The 17,495-nt window shown below is 49.3% G+C and overlaps 1 protein-coding gene across 5 annotated transcripts in view; it reads right to left on the reverse strand.

Moving 5' to 3' along the window:
* Positions 1–6,019: 6,019 nt before the first annotated feature.
* Positions 6,020–17,495, reverse strand: part of PTP4A3 (protein tyrosine phosphatase 4A3) — a 107,865-nt gene continuing 96,389 nt past the window's right edge. For all 5 annotated transcript variants that reach the window (XM_083622366.1, XM_083622369.1, XM_083622367.1 and 2 more), the window contains 3 exons: positions 16,967–17,097; positions 15,271–15,345; positions 6,020–11,677 (listed from right to left, as the gene is read on the reverse strand). In XM_083622366.1, coding sequence (XP_083478492.1) covers positions 11,560–11,677; positions 15,271–15,345; positions 16,967–17,097 — 324 coding nt within the window. In that variant the 3' untranslated portion in view covers positions 6,020–11,559. The remainder of the gene's footprint in view (positions 11,678–15,270; positions 15,346–16,966; positions 17,098–17,495) is intronic.

Below are 17,495 nucleotides of genomic sequence, written 5' to 3' on the forward strand. Positions count from 1 at the left end.
CCTTCCCATTTCCACAACAACCCTGTGAGGTAGGTGCGGCTAAGAGATGGCGACTGGCCCAAGGTCTCCCATTGAACTCCATGGATAGTGGAGCGGAGATTCGAACCCTGGTCCTCCTGGTCCTGCTCCAACACTCTAACCATATCGCGCCACACTGTCTCTCCCTCTTGCATGAGCAATGCGGCCAGTCATAGAATTAGAATCACAAAATCTTAGAATTGTTGCGTTGGAGGGGACCCCAAGGGTCATCTAGTCCAACCCTCTGCAGTGCAGGAATCCCGCCGACAGTCATCCCTGGGTGGGCACTGTTATAAGAATTTTAAGGTCTTAAATATATATTAAATGTTCATAAATGTACCAACCAAGCATGTACATAGATCAGCATGGGAAGACTGACCTGAAACCATTTTGACTCCCAAACTGACCAAATGTTTTCTCTGCAAGGAGGAAGGGGGTCAGGGAGCCTTCCCATTGTTACAGGAATTTAGTAATCACCATTTCAAAGGAATGGCCAGACTACCAGGAAAGGCAATCCGATAAGGCATTATCAGTTAACCTGACAGACAGGAAAAACAACAACATTCAAATTTCTGTTGTAGACCACCTTTTTTGAGACGTAGGCATGATGTTTGAGGGGGGTGGTCTTGGGTTACACCCCTTCAGTGATGTATGTATGATGTATGGAGGGGTGGTCTTGAGCTCCAGGGAAGGGAATTTAAAATGTCTATACATATAAGGGTGGACACACCTGGGTTCTGGGTCCTCCTCCTTTCCTTCGTGTGAGGGGAGCACCCCGTTGCAACAGATCAATAAAGATCAGGCTTACCAGCTGCTTTGCTTCTCAATATTCTCTGGATGGCCTCTGTTATTTTCTCCTACCAATAGGGAACCCATGTAAGGACTCCATATGGGCTCTTGGGTACCCCATAAGGAGAAAAGGGCAGATTTTGTTTACAACAGCTCGAACCACCAATCTTCTGGTTAACAGCTTGACGCACTGACCCACTGCACCACAGAAGCACCAATCGTAGAATCGTAGAGTTGGAAGGAACCCTTAGGGTCATCTAGAGGGTCGACCCCCTGCAACACAGGAATCTTTTGCCCAACATGGGATTCGAACCCACAACCCTGAGATGAAGTGTCTCATGCCATCCCAGCTGAACTAAAATGGAACAAAGTTTGGAAGTTTCTGGTGGTGGACAATCCGAGGTCAAGTTGCGCCGGGACATTTCTCTTTCCTGCCGTGGGTCCTGTTCAAGGCTATGCCCTTAAGGAAATGTATTCTGAACCATCCTGGGAGACATGTGTCTGGTTACTGCAGAAATTAAGGCATGTGGTGTATGGAAGTGAGAGCTGGACCATAAAGAAGGCTGATCGCCGAAGAATTGATGCTTTTGAATTCTGGTGCTGGAGGAGACTCTTGAGAGTCCCATGGACAGCAAGAAGATCAAACCTCTCCATTCTGAAGGAAATCAGCCCTGAGTGCTCACTGGAAGGACAGATCGTGAAGCTGAGGCTCCAGTACTTTGGCCACCGCATGAGAAGAGAAGACTCCCTGGAAAAGACCCTGATGTTGGGAAGATGGAGGGCACAAGGAGAAGGGAATGACAGAGGACGAGATGGTTGGATAGTGTTCTCAAGGCTACCAGCATGAGTTCGACCAAACTGCGGGAGGCAGTGGAAGACAGGAGTGCCTGGCGTGCTCTGGTCCATGGGGTCACAAAGAGTTGGACATGACTAAACAACAACAAGAACATGTTTCACTTCCTGTTGAGTGTGTTCCATTTGCAAATTGAGTCCCCCGCTGCTATGGGAAAGCACGCCTTGGTTTAAGAACGCTTTGGTTTAAGAACAGACTTCTGGAACAGATTAAGTTCGTACCACTGTAGTTGTTTATTTTCTTGACCTCTGATGGGAGGGCGTTCCACAGGGCGGGCGCCACTACCGAGGAGGCCAGCGGGAGGCAGTGGAAGACAGGAGTGCCTGGTGTGCTCTGGTCCATGGGGTCACGAAGAGTCAGACACAACTGAACGACTCAACAACAACAAACCTGACACCATCCGGGTGCTACTGAACCACAACTCCCATCAACCCTGACCATTGGCCATGCTAACTGAGGGTGATGGTGGCTTGGAGTCTGACAGGTTCTGCACCTCCGTAATAAGGAACATGACAACAAGTCAGATAAATTATTGGCAAGCTGCCTTAAGAATACAGAAGCAAGGATTACGGGCCAAACTGGATCTGCAGTTAGATTCCTGCAATGCCTGTTGCGTTATTTAAGAGCACCTGAGCTCCGTAACTGGAAATCATAACACCTCTGAATTTTGAGATGGCATCTGGGGCTGCACAAACACTTTCAAGCACATATCTAAAATGGTTGTTATTCTTCTTCTTCCGTATTTATTTATTTATACCCAGCCTTTCCTCATGATGGGACTCAAGGAGACTTACGGATAAAAACATAGAAGAATCGACACCGAACGAGTAAACACGGACAGAAGTAAAACTATATGCTTCAGACTACGTTTAATACACACAGATAATTACAATAAAACAGCACCAGCCCTTTCATTAAAAAGCAGCCCGTTGCTAACAGCCTGTTGGAACAAGAAGGTTTCACCTGCTGGTGGAAGGATAAAGAGGGAGGCAGTCTAGCGAAAATAAAAGGCAGCAGATTCTGCACTTTTCCTGCTAAATTACAGTCTATACCTGCACACCATTTCCCGCTTTTGGGCTTAAACCGATGCAGCATTTATCCATATCACATGTGCAACCCCCTTGTGACACCTTGGCTGGGGGCCCTGCAAGCTGACCTGGAGTTTTGGGTCCTGGCTTGAAGGTTGAAGGGGCTGGAGAACACTCTCGGTGGTAGTGCCACAATAAAAGTGCCACAAATCAGGAGCGGAAAGACTGTTGGCAGGGAAGTTAACTCTTTCCTTGAGGAAATGGACGGACAACTTTGCAACCCTTCGCAGCAGGTCTTGCCCCCTAGCGAGCAGCTGCCAGGACTCTCTAAGGCTCCTCCTCTTCCAGATGTGTCCCATGGAGGTGCAAGCTGGGTCTGTGCACCTCTGGCCTCTGTTGTTCTCCTTATTCTGCATGTTTTTGGAGACCAGTGAAGAGGGGAGCTTGTCATAGCAGGAGAGGGAGATTCCCTGGATTCTTAAACGGCTTCTTGACCCCCCTCCTCTGCTTTAAGTACCAAGGTGTTTGAGAACCAAGGTACCACTGTAAAGGATCCCTGATGGATAGCTTTCAATTGCATGTTTTTGGGAAATATTAGTGTGGGGACCCTGGCATCAATAAGCAGCATGCAATTTGTCTTCAGGTAAACTGTGTGACTGGAAGAAATGGAGGCAGTGAGAGATTTTACTTTCTTGGTCTCCATGATCACTGCAGATGGTGACAGCAGCCACGAAATTAAAAGACGCCTGCTTCTTGGGAGAAAAGCAATGACAAACCTAGACAGCACCTTAAAAAGTAGAGACATCACCTTGCCAACAAAGGTCCGTATAGTAAAAGCGATGGTTTTCCCAGTAGTGATGTATGGAAGGGAGAGCTGGACCATAAAGAAGGCTGATCGACGAAGAATTGATGCTTTTGAATTCTGGTGCTGGAGGAGACTCTTGAGAGTCCCATGGACTGCAAGAAGATCAAACCTATCCATTCTGAAGGAAATCAGTCCTGAGTGCTCCCTGGAAGGACAGATCCTGAAGCTGAGGCTCCAATACTTTGGCCATCTCATGAGAAGAGAAGACTCCCTGGAAAAGACCCTGATGTTGGGAAAGATGGAGGGCACAAGGAGAAGGGGATGACAGAGGACGAGATGGTTGGACGGTGTTCTCGAAGCTACCAGCATGAGTTTGACCCAACTGCGGGAGGCAGTGGAAGACAGGAGTGCCTGGTGTGCTCTGGTCCATGGGGTCACAAAGAGTCAGACACGACTAAACAACAACAAACTGTGTGACACTGATTGCACCTTGGAACACATAGAATCCTAGGATTGTAGAGTTTGAAGGGAACCCTGAGATTCAACTCGCCAGCCCCTAGCAATGCCATCTTGACAGATGGCCATTAAACCTCTGCTTCAAAACCTCCAAAGAAAGTCCACATAGGATAAAGTTACCCTGCTTCTCAGTGCATGGCCCACACAGCATTACGACAAAGGAAAAGCAAAGGCACACCCAGAGATTTCAAGGGTGCCTCTCCACATTCCAGCCCTCAGCCGTGCCCTGCAAAACAGGTGGGCATTATCGTCTGGGAAAATCAAGAGATGCCAACAGCAAAGCAAACTCTGGCCAGGCAAAAATGTGTTTGGGTTGGCAGGCAGAGCCCTGCAGCTGCTGAATGCAACTGACACGGCGCACAGAAGAGCTAGCCTCTGTCTGCGTTTTTGCTAGCAGATCAAGCGGCCTGCATTTTTTAGGAAGAAGCTGCTGTCGGGGAGAGTTGCAAATATTAGCCCCCGAGCAGGAATGGAGCTCCTGCAATGCCGATTTGCCAAGCGTAAGGAAAAAGCAATCGCACGCTGTCAGATTAAGCAGCTGAAGATAGCCATCTTAATTGCACTGCTCTCTGGGGGCGAGCAACGCCGTCCCTGTACATGTGTGAGCGGGAACTTTCCCACCCTTAAAAGGGCCTGAGTCACTTCTACTCATGTTCCACCTGGGCTTTCGGTGCATTCAAACTCCTGCTCTTCCCCTCCCTCCCTCTGCCACCCACGCCGATCCTGAAATGACTCGAAGCTGCCAGTGTGGTGTAGTGGTTAAGAGCGGTAGACTTGTAATCTGGTGAACCGGGTTCGATTCCCCGCTTCTCCACATGCAGCTGCTGGGTGACCTTGGGCCAGTCACACTTCTCTGAAGTCTCTCAGCCCCACTCACCTCACAGAGTGTTTGTTTTGGGGAGGAAAGGAAAGGAGAATGTTAGCCGCTTTGAGACTCCTTCGGGTAGTGATAAAGCGGGATATCAAATCCAAACTCTTCTTCTTCTTGCAATTTTACTTTCCTTGGCTTTCTGTACAACAGGGGTAGGCAACCTAAGGCCTGGGGGCCCGATCCGGCCCAATCGCCTTCTAAATCTGGCACGCAGACGGTCTGGGAATCAGCGTGTTTCTACATGAGCAGAATGTGTGCTTTTATTTAAAATGCATCTCTGGGTTATTTGGGGGGGGCATAGGAATTCGTTATTTTTTTCAAAATATAGTCCGGCCTCCCACAAGGTATGAGGGACAGTGGACCGGCCCCCTGCTGGGAAAGTTTGCTGACCCCTGGGCGAGAACCCCGTTAATCCCTACGACGACCTTGTGAGGTAGGTTAAGGGACTGCAACTGACTCCAAGGTCACCTCACGGGTTTCATGACGGAGTTGGGATCTGAACCCTGATCTCCCAGTTCCTAGTCCGACCCTCTAATCCAGCCTTTCTGAACCTGTGGGTCCCCAGATGTTGTTGAACTACAACTCCCATCACCCCTAGCTAGCAAGACCAGAGCTCAGGGATGATGGGAGTTGTAGTCCAACAACATCTGGGGACCCACAGGTTGAGAACTGCCCCTCACTGGCTTCTTAAGAGGACTTCTGCTATGGAGCAGCTCTATAAAGTCAGTAAATAAATATGAGAAAAGCAAAATGTCACATAGAAAAGGATCTGAAATATTTCCCATGAAGTTTGAATTTTATTCTGGATTTGTTTGCTGTGTTGCAAACAGCTTTAGGATTATCCCCCTTTAAAATATAGAGCAGTACAGAGATGAAATGAACAATAATATTTTTTGCAGCAAAAAAAGAGGCACCTAAACATTCTGTTGTGGTGACCACAATTTAAGTTTTGAAGTGCCATTTGGCGATTAGCTTATATATCTGATTTTCTACCTAGAAGGAGCAATCTATGATGCCTCTAAGCTCAGCGTTCAAACCACAATGACCTGGAAAGGAGTCAGATTGTGGTTGTTTCAATGGACAGCTTCTAGTTTTACCTTAAGGGAAGGAGAGATAAATAAATGCACTGCAACACAGAGTCTCATACAAAACAGTGAAGCCTTTTTATTTTTTAAATTTTCCTTTGTTGTTGCGGTCGGAGGCAAGGACAGCCTTATTACACTCTTAAGGAAACCTCTCACAACTGAAAAAAAAAGTGAATACTTTAAAAAAGGCATTGACAGTTTTACACAGGACTTGAGCAGAAAAAACAGACAAGTTTTCACTTTTTTTTTTTTTTAAATAATTCTTCTTCTTTTAAAAAAAGGTTATAAAGTGTCTGGACCTCGTTGGCATCTGCCAAAGTGATGCTTGCCCGATATAAAAGCACTGGGTAGAATAGTAAAAACCAACAATAATAATTTAGCTATGGCTCAGAGGGAAAACGGACAAACCAACAAATACCCCAAATAACTGGTCTCCGCCTACAACACCCTTCCCCAACTTGGCGCTCTCTCCATGTTCTGAACTACAACTCCCAAAAGCCTCAGGCGGGGCTGATGGGAGTGGCAGGCCGTCGAATTAGGGAAGGCAGACCTATGAACTAATGGCGCACCGAGTTTTTAAAAAAGGGAGACGTGTAAAATCCCACTGCTGAAGGAATCAGAAGGATCCTCTGGTGTATCTTTGGGAAAACACGTTTCAAAAAGAAACAGGGTGGGTTGGGAAAATTCAGACACACATCCCAGAACACTAAAATATTGAAGCTAGGAGTACCAGTCTGGAAACATGCACCCTCAAGCAGGGATTAGAAGCTGCCCTCGATTAAAACATTAACCTTTCGCCAGCAATTTCACCAAGGTTCTAATTCGCTTTCCCGCCGCCACGGCCAAGTGGGAGCTGTTTCTTCGTGAAGTCTTCCCACGCTGGCCTGGGAGCATTGATGTGCCAGGAACGCTCTGCGTCGGGACCACCTGCATGTCTGTCCCCCCCCTTGCTTGGCCACTTGGGGTCAAGCGATGATCAAGCTAGGACACCACCCCGTTGCCTCGATAGTGCAAGAGCAGTGTTGGAAGAAGCTGGCGGAATTTAAGGCGCCCCCAGACCTGGAAGATTAAACGGGGTGTGAGGTCGATGTGGTGGCAGCCGTTCCAATTTCCTTCCTGCCAGGTGTGTTCCCTTCGTCCCCTTTTCCCCCAAAAGGCTTTTCCGATGCCCCAAAAGATGCCAGCGGGGAGGGCTCGCTCGCCCCCACCGTGCTGCACATTCGATTGCTTTCCGGTGGGAAAAACTTGCGCACGGGGAAATGTTGGGGAAACGACGCCCATCACTTCTGGGATGTTATATTGAGGGTGCAACGAAGAGGGTCTGAGGAATTCTCTGTCTGCCTTGGGGTGGAATGCATAGCTGTCAACTTTTCCCTTTTCTTGCGAGGAATCCTATTCGGAATAAGGGAATTTCCCTTTAAAAAAAGGGAAACGTTGACAGCTATGGTGGAATGACCCTTGGAGTTATGCTGGAAGCCCCCTTTCTCCCCTGGAACCATAAAACGTCATTTCATTGCGACGTTTGCATTAGCAGTTGGGAATCCCCCCTCCGAAAAAACATTGTCGTTTTTAATAATTAAAAAAACCACACACACACACATCATTTAAATTCACATTCCTGGACATTGTAATGAGCCATATCATCCCAGAGCCAAGAGGGCGTTTCAAATCCCCACTCTCGGCTGCGATGTGGTGCAAAGAGCCTTGAGATCTGTGGAGGAACATGATCACTTTTGCTTTACAACAGCCGGGAGAGAGAAATCGCCTCTCCCAATACCACACACACAAAAACCACAAGAGGCATTGCAAATTTGTATATATATATGTTTCCCCCCGCCTCCCTGCTAGAGGATACACGCAAGCTTTCGGTTTTTTTAATTTGAATTCAAGATTTCCACACTATAAGGCTATTAAGAATGCTGGTATATCTGTGTCTGGCTAAGCCAGCGCTCTGAAGTCATTTTATGTGCTATGATTTTTTTAATTTTATTTTTCTAAAAAGAGACCTATGGGGAATTTTTTTTGCAAAAGGCGCACATTTGAGAGAAAGAACGACGCTTTTCGGAAAGGATCTTCTTAAAAAAAGTTGGCGCTTGTGCCCTTTTAAAGAACATTCTTGATGCAGCAGGTAGATGAAAATAACTTTTCCCTGCCTGTGTTGACCACTGCTCTCCAACCACCCCCCGCAAGCTTATGGTCAGCCAAATGGTGGTCACTTTTAATCTGAGGGAGGGCACTGTGTTCCCCAGACACTAATCTTGGGCTCTGGAGAAAGCTGAGTGGCCAAACTCTATCGTAAAGATGGCATCTCCAGGCTATGAGGTTTTACGACGAATGGGCACATTATGTGCTGATGGCAGAAGGTTGCTGACTAGGGGCCAAAGTGAGGAAAGTGCTTCCTGAAAGATCTACCTGGAGGCTGGCAGTGAAATATATAAACAGGCCCAATGCTTCACTCCTTGGACGTGACAACTAAAAGCAACATTTAAAAAATAAAATTAAAACCGGGAGGGTCAGGCTAAAGTTGTGTTGGCCTCTTTCCGATACAGGCATCCCTGTCCTAATTTGCACCACTTGAGTCCGAGGGAAGTGGAAATCCAATTATTTGAATGTTTCACATGGGAGGCAGGATGGGGAGGGAATCCCAGCAGTGCACATGAAAGCCATTTGCCAGAAGAGGCATGTGGGCCAAGTCTTCCTTCTCCCTGACATGCTAGCTGTCTACATGCAAGGGGCCAAGTGCGTCAAAGCTTCCGCACAACACAGTCTCTCTGCTGGCAGCCTGAAATCCTGGGGAAATGGTGCGATCCTGCTTCTGCCACAAGAGTCAGCCCAAATTTGGGCGCAGGCGCAAAATTAGGCCGTGCGTATTTTGTGCTGCGATCTGCTTGAGTCCACCCTAGTCAGCAAGGCTTTCCCCCCATAAATCTCCCCCCTCCCCCAATTTGGTAGAAGCTCACCCAAAGCAGCTGCCTGCCTCCCCCCCCCCAAACTGTTCCCTCCACCAAGTCACGCCTTTGCAGGCTGAACAATTCCCACCCATCCTCCATCCCATAACCTGCTGGCTGCACACTTGAGCTCTCAGCACAGGAAATCGCTCCCACCCACGCATGGAAGCTGTCAAGAGGACTGCACATTTATCGTCAACCGGAAGAAAGCTTTCCGGGCCAAGGGAGACCACCGTAAAAGTTTAAAAAGCAAAATGCTGAACTTTTTTGCTCGAAGGTATTAAAAACGCAACTGAAACTTCTGCTACACAAACAAGAGGAAAGCAGAAGCTGTGGCGTCTCTGTGGGCTGCGCATCTCAGATCGGGGCATGTTCACCTTTAGAGCACTAATAATACCAAGGCTTACAGAGGCAGAGCGAGTCTCCGCGCACGTTTGCCAAAAGCAAAGATCCTCGATTTGCTCATGGGGACTTTAATTCATCTATTTCCGACGCGGATTACCGCTTCGGCCAGGGAGTTCTGCATGCAGATGGAATGTGTGCACCTGCAACCAGTTGCACGCCTGTGATTAACGTTGCATGCCATTCCCAAGCGCCAGAAAAGGAGGAGAGCACACAAAACGTGGCTACGTACCCAGAACTCCCATTTTTGCTAGCAATAGAGAAAAAGCAAGTTTCAGGATCTCATGGCTTTTGAGCTGCTGAAGATTTTCATAATTTGGAAGTGGGGCTTCAGCAGCCAAGCTACAAAATAGGACTAGGGAAACCAGAATGAGGCAAGAGGGGCAGAATTATTATTCCTCACCCCCCCCGCAGTCCCCTGATTTCTTGACCCATAATGCATTGGGGGTAGAATTGTTACCATTGTTTTTTGCACCGAGGGGCACATAGGCTTAGTCCTCTTTTCGGGGGAAGAGGCGGTGAGCAGCTCCCTATTACAGCCATTTCCCTGCTGAAGGGGGGGATTTGGGGGCTGTGATTTCTGCATGGCTTCGGTAAAGGACCAGCCGCTGCTGCTATGCTCACACAGCAAATCTGCAAGCACCCGGGCAGCAATGGCGCGATTTAGCTCCGCAAAGACAAAATCACCAGAAATAACTTGTGCATTTAATAGCGATTAAAAACGTTAAGCATCAAAACCGAAGGTGTGGCTTGGGTGCTATTGACAAGGGCAAAACTGCAGCATGGAAAATGGGTTTTAAAGCTTCCGGTAACCTCCTCACAACCTGTGAAGAGTCAGAGGAGAATTTATTAGCCTGCCTTCTCCTGGGTCCAGCTTCCTCTGTCTCTTAAAACTGGACCCACAAGATCCGGGATCTCCCTGGGTGCCAAAATTACATTGCATGCTCATTTATTCTTCTCCCGCGAAGTGGGATCTCCTCGTAAACGTCCTGCGACTGCAGGAATAGCTGCCTGATCTCTTAAGGCCTAGGGCGAAGACAGGAATAAATTGTGCAGTCCTCCATGTCCAAATCAGATGTCGTTCCATGCATGAAACAGCTTTCTCTGTCTCACGCCTTTTCCCAATTCCTGAGCCCAATGCCAAACATTCCTGAAGCCCTCTGTTCTCAGACCAAAAACCATTTTTTACTAGCTACCTGCCTCCCCTGAATTCACTCTTGGTCTCTCGTGCAGGTAAGCCAAACCTTTGCCAATGAGCTACAACCCTAGGATGCCCTTGCAAGCAGAGGCAAGGATGGGAATCGAATGATTTAAACGTGAAGGGACCAACTTCTGATCACACACAAAGAGGAATCGTAGCACCTGGGAGACGGAATCTCACAAGGTAGAACTACGATGCCTTTGGCAGAGAGCCTGTTTGCTTTCCTGTTGTGCATTGCAGAGAAATGTCCCTGTACCTTTTCCAAATGGAGTGAGGAAACCCCCTTCATGGGGTTAGATCAAAGATCACAGCAGATCACTCAAGAAGACCACAGGACTACCTTGCCAGAAAGACTACTTTGCAAGAAGGTGGCAACTGACCCATCACGCCATTACCCAACCAATGCCATCCCTCCAGGCAAAACCAACTTGCCACCTGGGTTGCAGGAGGCCTGGCATAACATGCGGTGCCCACCAAGTCAATTGGAGACCACCACCCCCAGCAGAAGGGGGGAGGAAGTGGCAGGGTGGCACTGCTTTTGGCTTAGTGCATCGGAAGCCACGCTGGCATCAGGGAGAGGGGAGGCAGTGGCAAGGGATCTGAGCTGCAAGAAGTCTATCCCACCCAAAGCGATCCCACTCGGCCCCTGCTGGGACCTGCCCCTCCCTGGAAAGGAGGTTTTTTTTGGGGGGGGGCACGGAAGAGGAGCTGTGGTAGTCCCAGATAGATACACCCCAGCACCAAGGAACAGAAGCACAATTGCATTGTGGTGTGCCATCGTCACACTTGGCGAGTGTTCTGCGAGGAGAGGGGGACAGGGGGAAAAACAACAACATAATTTCTAGTTTTTTGTTGGGGGGGGGGGAATGGACTCAGCCACCTTCCCCCCAGGCTCAGATCCCAGCGCTGCCGGATTTGGCGGCACCGAACAAGGAGAATCCTGCACGGTGGGGAAGGTTGCTGCCTGGGACTTCAGAGGTCAAGCCCTGTGTTTGTGTTTGCGGAGTTTGTGTGTGTGTTTTGGCAAAAGGCTATTACTGAGGTTACATGATGCAGCATTTGTTCTTGTGGTTCTGTGGGTCCTTGAAACGCAGCCGCTGTTTGGGCCGGTACTTCTCCAGGTACGTCAGCTGCTTGCTGTTGATGGCTCCGCGGCGCTTCCTGGCGAGGAGAGAGAGAGAGAAAGAAGGGAGGGAGGGGATAGAAAAATCAAAGCTTTGGTGTGCTGATCAAAAACACCTTGCAAGCGTTGAACACACACACACAGGTTCTTGACCCCAAGTAAAACCTTTCCTGAAGTCCTGGAAGAGACCCTCACATGCCGGAAGAAAAAGCTATCTTTGCCAGCCCCAGTTAGGTGTTTCCAAAGCTGTGCAGCAGCAAAACTCTCTCTTCCGCAGAAAGGGCTGGTCAGAGCAGCCCCAGGTGCACCCTCGACTCCAGATGTGGGAGGGTGGGGCTAATAATAATAATAAAAATAAAAATAAATTTTATTTATACCCCGCCCTCCCTGGCCAGAGCTGGGCTCACAGTAAAAAAGATGATAGGGGAAAAAGAAAAAGAAAAAAACAATTTAAAATGCAGCCTCATTTTAAAAGTAGCCGATAAATCAAGACCATAAGGGGAGGGAAACATAAGGGTCAGACTGAGTCCAAACCAAAGGCCAGGCGGAACAGCCCCGTCTTGCAGACCTTGCGGAAAGATGTCAAGTAGCGCAGGGCCCTAGTCTCTTGTGGCAGAGCGTTCCACCAAGTCGGGGCCAGTACTGAAAAGGCCCTGGCCCTAGTTGAGACCAATCTAACCTCCTTGAGGCTTGGGACCTCCAAAATGTTATCAGGTCCTCCGGGGGCATGCCAGGAGAGGCGGTCCCGCAGGTACGAGGGTCCTAGGCCGCATAGGGCTTTAAAGGTCAAAACCAGCACCTTAACCCTGACGCTGTACTCCACCGGGAGCCAGTGCAGCTGGTAAAGCACTGGATGAATGTGATCCCACGGCAAGAAGAGACGTTTCTGGCCGTTCAGCCCCCTCCCCAAGGTCCTTGCTCTGCCAAGAGCACGAGGGAGAGACTGAAGGAAAAATCCCTGTTCCGTGGCCTTAGCAGAACACGCTAAGGAGATTAGAGGAGGGATTGAGAGCAGAACGCTTGGCTGCAGCTCGTGAGCAGAGCTGGTGGCGACGAAGGGCTCACACAGCTAGTACAGCTGCAAGCCAAGCGATGCGGCCAGATGGACCGTAATCCTCGCCGGATCCGGCCGGACAGTTTTCGCTGGATTCCCCCCCCCCCTCCAAAGGTTCATTTTAGTTCTTCCCTAACCCCAGATGACTTTCTGGCAGGGCAACGACGCCCCGCTCCCCACAAATAACCCCCCTGAAAGCGAGAGTCAGGGTGGGTGGGTGTGCCGTGCGACAGCAACGGGCTGCACCTCGGAGGGAGATCAGTTGCTTGGCATGCAGAAGGCTCCAGGTTAAACCTCCCAACGGCATCGGTTAGTGCAGAATCCTGCAGCGTCCCTCATCACGCGACCGAAACATCCCTGACACAGACTGACTGGTTCTCAGTAGATTGGCGCAGTCTCTCTTTAGGTCGGACGTGAGTGGTGCTGTGGGTTAAACCACAGAGCCTAGGACTTGTTGATCAGAAGGTCGGCGGTTCGAATCCCTGTGACGGGGTGAGCTCTTGTTGCTCGGTCCCTGCTCCTGCCCACATAGCAGTTCGAAAGCACGTCAAAGTGCAAGTAGATAAATAGGCACTGCTCCAGCAGGAAGGTAAACGGCGTTTCGGTGCACTGCTCTGGTTCTCCAGAAGCGGCTTAGTCATGCTGGCCACATGACCCGGAAGCTGTACGCCGGCTCCCTTGGCCAGTAAAGCGAGATGAGCGCCGCAACCCCAGAGTCATTTGCGACTGGACTTAACTGTCAGGGGTCCTTTACCTTTTTTAACAAGTCACAGCACCCTGAATAAAGTAGTCATCCCAGTTCCAGAAAACAACACTCTTAAAGAGACTATGCCCCTGTGGACAGAGACAAATAGAATCAGTTGTTCATGTTCACAAATGGATCTAATGGTCAGGGGTCCCCTTACCCTCTACCTTTACCTCTTTAGGTACTGTTTCTGCTAGCAATGTGGGATTTGGGGAAGGGTCGGAGCTCAGCCAGAGGGCGTCAGCTCAGCATGCAGAAGGCTCAGGGTTCAATCCCCCAAGGGCGTCTCTGGGTGCAGCTGGAAAAGACCCCCTGTCTGAAACCCTCGAGAGATTCTGCCAGTCAGTGTAGACAGCACTAACCTAGAGAAGACCAATGGCCTGGCCTGTATAACGCAGCTTCCTGTATCACTGTGACGGTCTCAATGTTACAGGATTACAGGAATCCTCTTGCATCTTTGCATGGGAAAAGTTAGCCTCTCAGGGAGAACAAGGCTAAGCTAAATCCTTCTTCTTGATATGCTAGGGAGCCCTGACCATTAGGTCCAGTCGTGGCCGACTCTGGGGTTGCGGTGCTCATCTCCCTTTATTGGCCGAGGGAGCCGGCGTACAGCTTCCGGGTCAAGTGGCCAGAATGACTAAGCTGCTTCTGGTGAACCAGAGCAGCGCACGGAAACGCCGTTTACCTTCCCGCCGGAGCGGTACCTATTTATCTACTGGCACTTTGACGTGCTTTCGAACTGCTAGGTTGGCAGGAGCAGGGACCGAGCAACGGGAGCTCATCCCATCACGGGGATTCGAACTGCTAACCTTCTGATCGGCATGTCCTAGGCTCTGTGGTTTAACCCACAGCGCCACCCACGCCCCTCTTGATACACTAGCTTTCTCCGTTTAGGGTTTCTGCTACCGTTGGAAGGGAAATTAGATGTGACACACCGCTTAGGACTATGAAGCGGTACAGCCACCACTATGACTCCAGCAGAGTACAATGATAGAATCTTAAGAGTGGGAAGGGGCACCGAGGGTCATCCAGCCCAACCCAGCCCTGCAATTGAGGAATCTCAGCTAAAGCATCCCTGACAGATAGCCATCCAACCTCTGCTTAAAAACCTCCAAGGAAGGAGAGTCCACAACCTCCTGAGGGAGACTATTCCATTGCTGAACAGAACCCTACTGTCAGAAAGTTCTTCCAGATGTTTAGCACCAGGACCAAAACTGAGATCATCATCAGCTGTGTCGAGAGTTGAGTTGTCGAGGGCAGGAAGAGAAAGCCGAGTGGCTTGTCATAATAAAAGCCTGCCCCTTAAAGTCAGTCCACTTACAACCCAAGCAGTATTTCTACCCATTACCTTGATCAACTATGGAAGACCGAGGCTGGGGTCCAAAAGCTGCGTCTCGAGACGCGGGAGTGCCCAGAAGCATTTTACAAAGTCCCCTCTGTAGCAAAAGAGCAATTTTGGGGAGGGCGGGGGGAAAGACTGCTGTTTAAATTTCTATGGGCCTTGGATCCTGGCCATAAACAAACAGATTTGCCTGTGTAAATTTGTAGGTCAGGTTCCGATTCATTCAGCTAAACCGAAACAAAGAGTTCAAGAGAAGGGGCAGAAACTTGTCCCAGCCATCTTTTACAAGCCTGCACCCGATCGGCTTTCTGGGTGGAGCTCACCCATGCCAGCGAGCCGCACGCTCGCAATTTTTGGTGTGTTCCTTAGGCCGAACGACCTCTGCTTTTTCCGTAAGCAACCCCCGACTCCTCTCTCCACAAGCATCAAGCCAGTCTAGGAACGCTGGGCCATTAATCTGGATCTTAGCAGGCGGCTCAGAGGCACTTACTGTCTAATAAACTGAATGGCATCTTCGTATTTCATTCCGCTCTCAATCAGCGCCAGCGCGACAAGAACCGGAGCTCTGGTTTAAAAGAGAGAGAGAGAAGATTAAACCATCGCACTAGGAAGAAGAAACAGGGTTCAACTAGAGAAAAAAGGCTGGCATTTTTATTTTTGCAGGGGGAAGGAGGAGGAAGAAGGCACAGGAATTCAATCAGTTTCTGTCCCAACCTGAGCATTTAGATATTTACAGCTGGTTAAAACCCTGCACAGGCCCTTGCCACTCTCCCTATAAGCACAGCTGGTTGTCTTGTTGGTATTTTGTGCTATGCTTGCACCTCATGGGACACGGGTGGCGCTGTGGGTTAAACCACAGAGCCTAGGACTTGCCGATCAGAAGGTCGGCGGTTCGAATTCCCGTGACGGGGTGAGCTCCCGTTGCTCAGTCCCTGCTCCTGCCCACCTAGCAGTTCGAAAGCACGTCAAAGTGCAAGTAGATAAATAGGTACCGCTCCGGCGGGAAGGTAAAGGGCGTTTCCATGCGCTGCTCTGGTTCACCAGAAGCGGTTTAGTCATGCTGGCCACATGACCCGGAAGCTGTACGCCGGCTCCCTTGGCCAGTAAAGCGAGATGAGCGCCGCAGCCCGAGTCGGCCACGACTGGACCTAATGGTCAGGGGGTCCCTTTACCTTGCACCTCACACTTTTTAATCCAGGGGTGGGGAACCAGAGACCTGGGTATGTGTAATAATAATAATAATAGTAATAATAATAATTTATTATTTGTACCCCACCCATCTGGCTGGGTTTCCCCAGCCACTCTGGGCGGTTTCCAACAGAATATTAAAATACAATAGTCTATTGAACATTAAAAGCTTCACTAAACAGGGCCACCTTCAGTTGTCTTTTAAAAGTAAAATAGTTGTTTATTGCCTTCACATCTGGTGGGAGGGCATTCCACAGGGTGGGCGCCACTACCGAGAAGGCCCTCTGCCTGGTTCCCTGTAACTTGGCTTCTCACAGTGAGGGAACAGCCAGAAGGCCCTCGGCGCTGGACCTCAGTGTCCGGGCAGAATGATGGGGGTGGAGACGCTCCTTCAGGTATACTGGACTGAGGCCGCTTAGGGCTTTAAAGGTCAGCACCAACATTTTGAACTGTGTGTGTTACATGTGGCCACTCTATCTGGCCTTTAGGATTCAACCAAAAGGTACTGGAAAGGGTTACTTTCGGCTTTCACCGCTCGCGCTCAAAATGACGTCACGCGCATGCGCAGAAGCGGCAAATCGCGAACCACGCAGAAGCGGGTTGCGTTCTGCTCATGTTTCAAACGGGTCTCCGGAATGGATCCCGTTCGCAACCAGAGGTACCACTGTATTATTATTATTATTATTATTAGACAATTACTTCCCTTGATGTAGTCCTGGATTTCCAAAACTTGGGTCTCCAGCTGTAGTTGGACTACAACTCCCATCATCCCTGACCACGGGCCCCGCTAGGTAGGGATGAAGGAAGTTGTAGTCCCAAAAAAAGACCCAAGTTTGAGAAATCTATTCTGCAGGTCGCTTCTGCCCAATGCAGGGCCTGAATTCACGACCCAGAGGTGAAGAGCCTCATGTTTTCCCGACAGAAGAATGGCCCGACTTAGACTGAGGGGAGCTCCATATAGTCCCAGGCTCCCTTGAGAGCACGGAGCTCCGGCTTACCGTCCCAGGCCAGCCACGCAATGGACAGCCACGCAGCAGCCGGGGTCTTCGCAGAACTTGGTCTTCAGCAGGTTGAGCCAGTCGTCCACAATCTTGGTAGGTGGCGGAGCGCCGTCGTCAAAGGGCCAGTCCTGGAGGAGAGGGGGCACAAAGAGAGAGAGAGAGAGAGAGAGGTTTATTTACCTCCTTTTTTAATGCTTTATTGAGATTAAAAAGAAGTAACATACATGAGGGTTAATCAGGAAAAAGCAAAGAAAGCAATAATATTTGTTGCGTCACATCACTGTACATTCTTCTTGAGTTTCTATCAATTTCCCATCATGTATTTACTGCTTTATCTAGCGCACAATTAATTTTAATTTTTTAAATTTTCATCAATGTTATGCTCTCTTATGATTGATCGTCCTGCCACAGAAGTTATTCCTGCCACTGGCGTGATGTTATTACACTATTCAATAAGATTTTTTTTTGCACATTTCTTATTTCCTAATAAATGTTTGATCAGTATGATCTCTCAGTTTTTCTGTCA

The sequence above is a fragment of the Podarcis filfolensis genome, assembly GCF_964270895.1.
Source record: "Podarcis filfolensis genome assembly, chromosome: 7".
In the NCBI taxonomy this organism is placed as follows: domain Eukaryota; kingdom Metazoa; phylum Chordata; class Lepidosauria; order Squamata; family Lacertidae; genus Podarcis; species Podarcis filfolensis.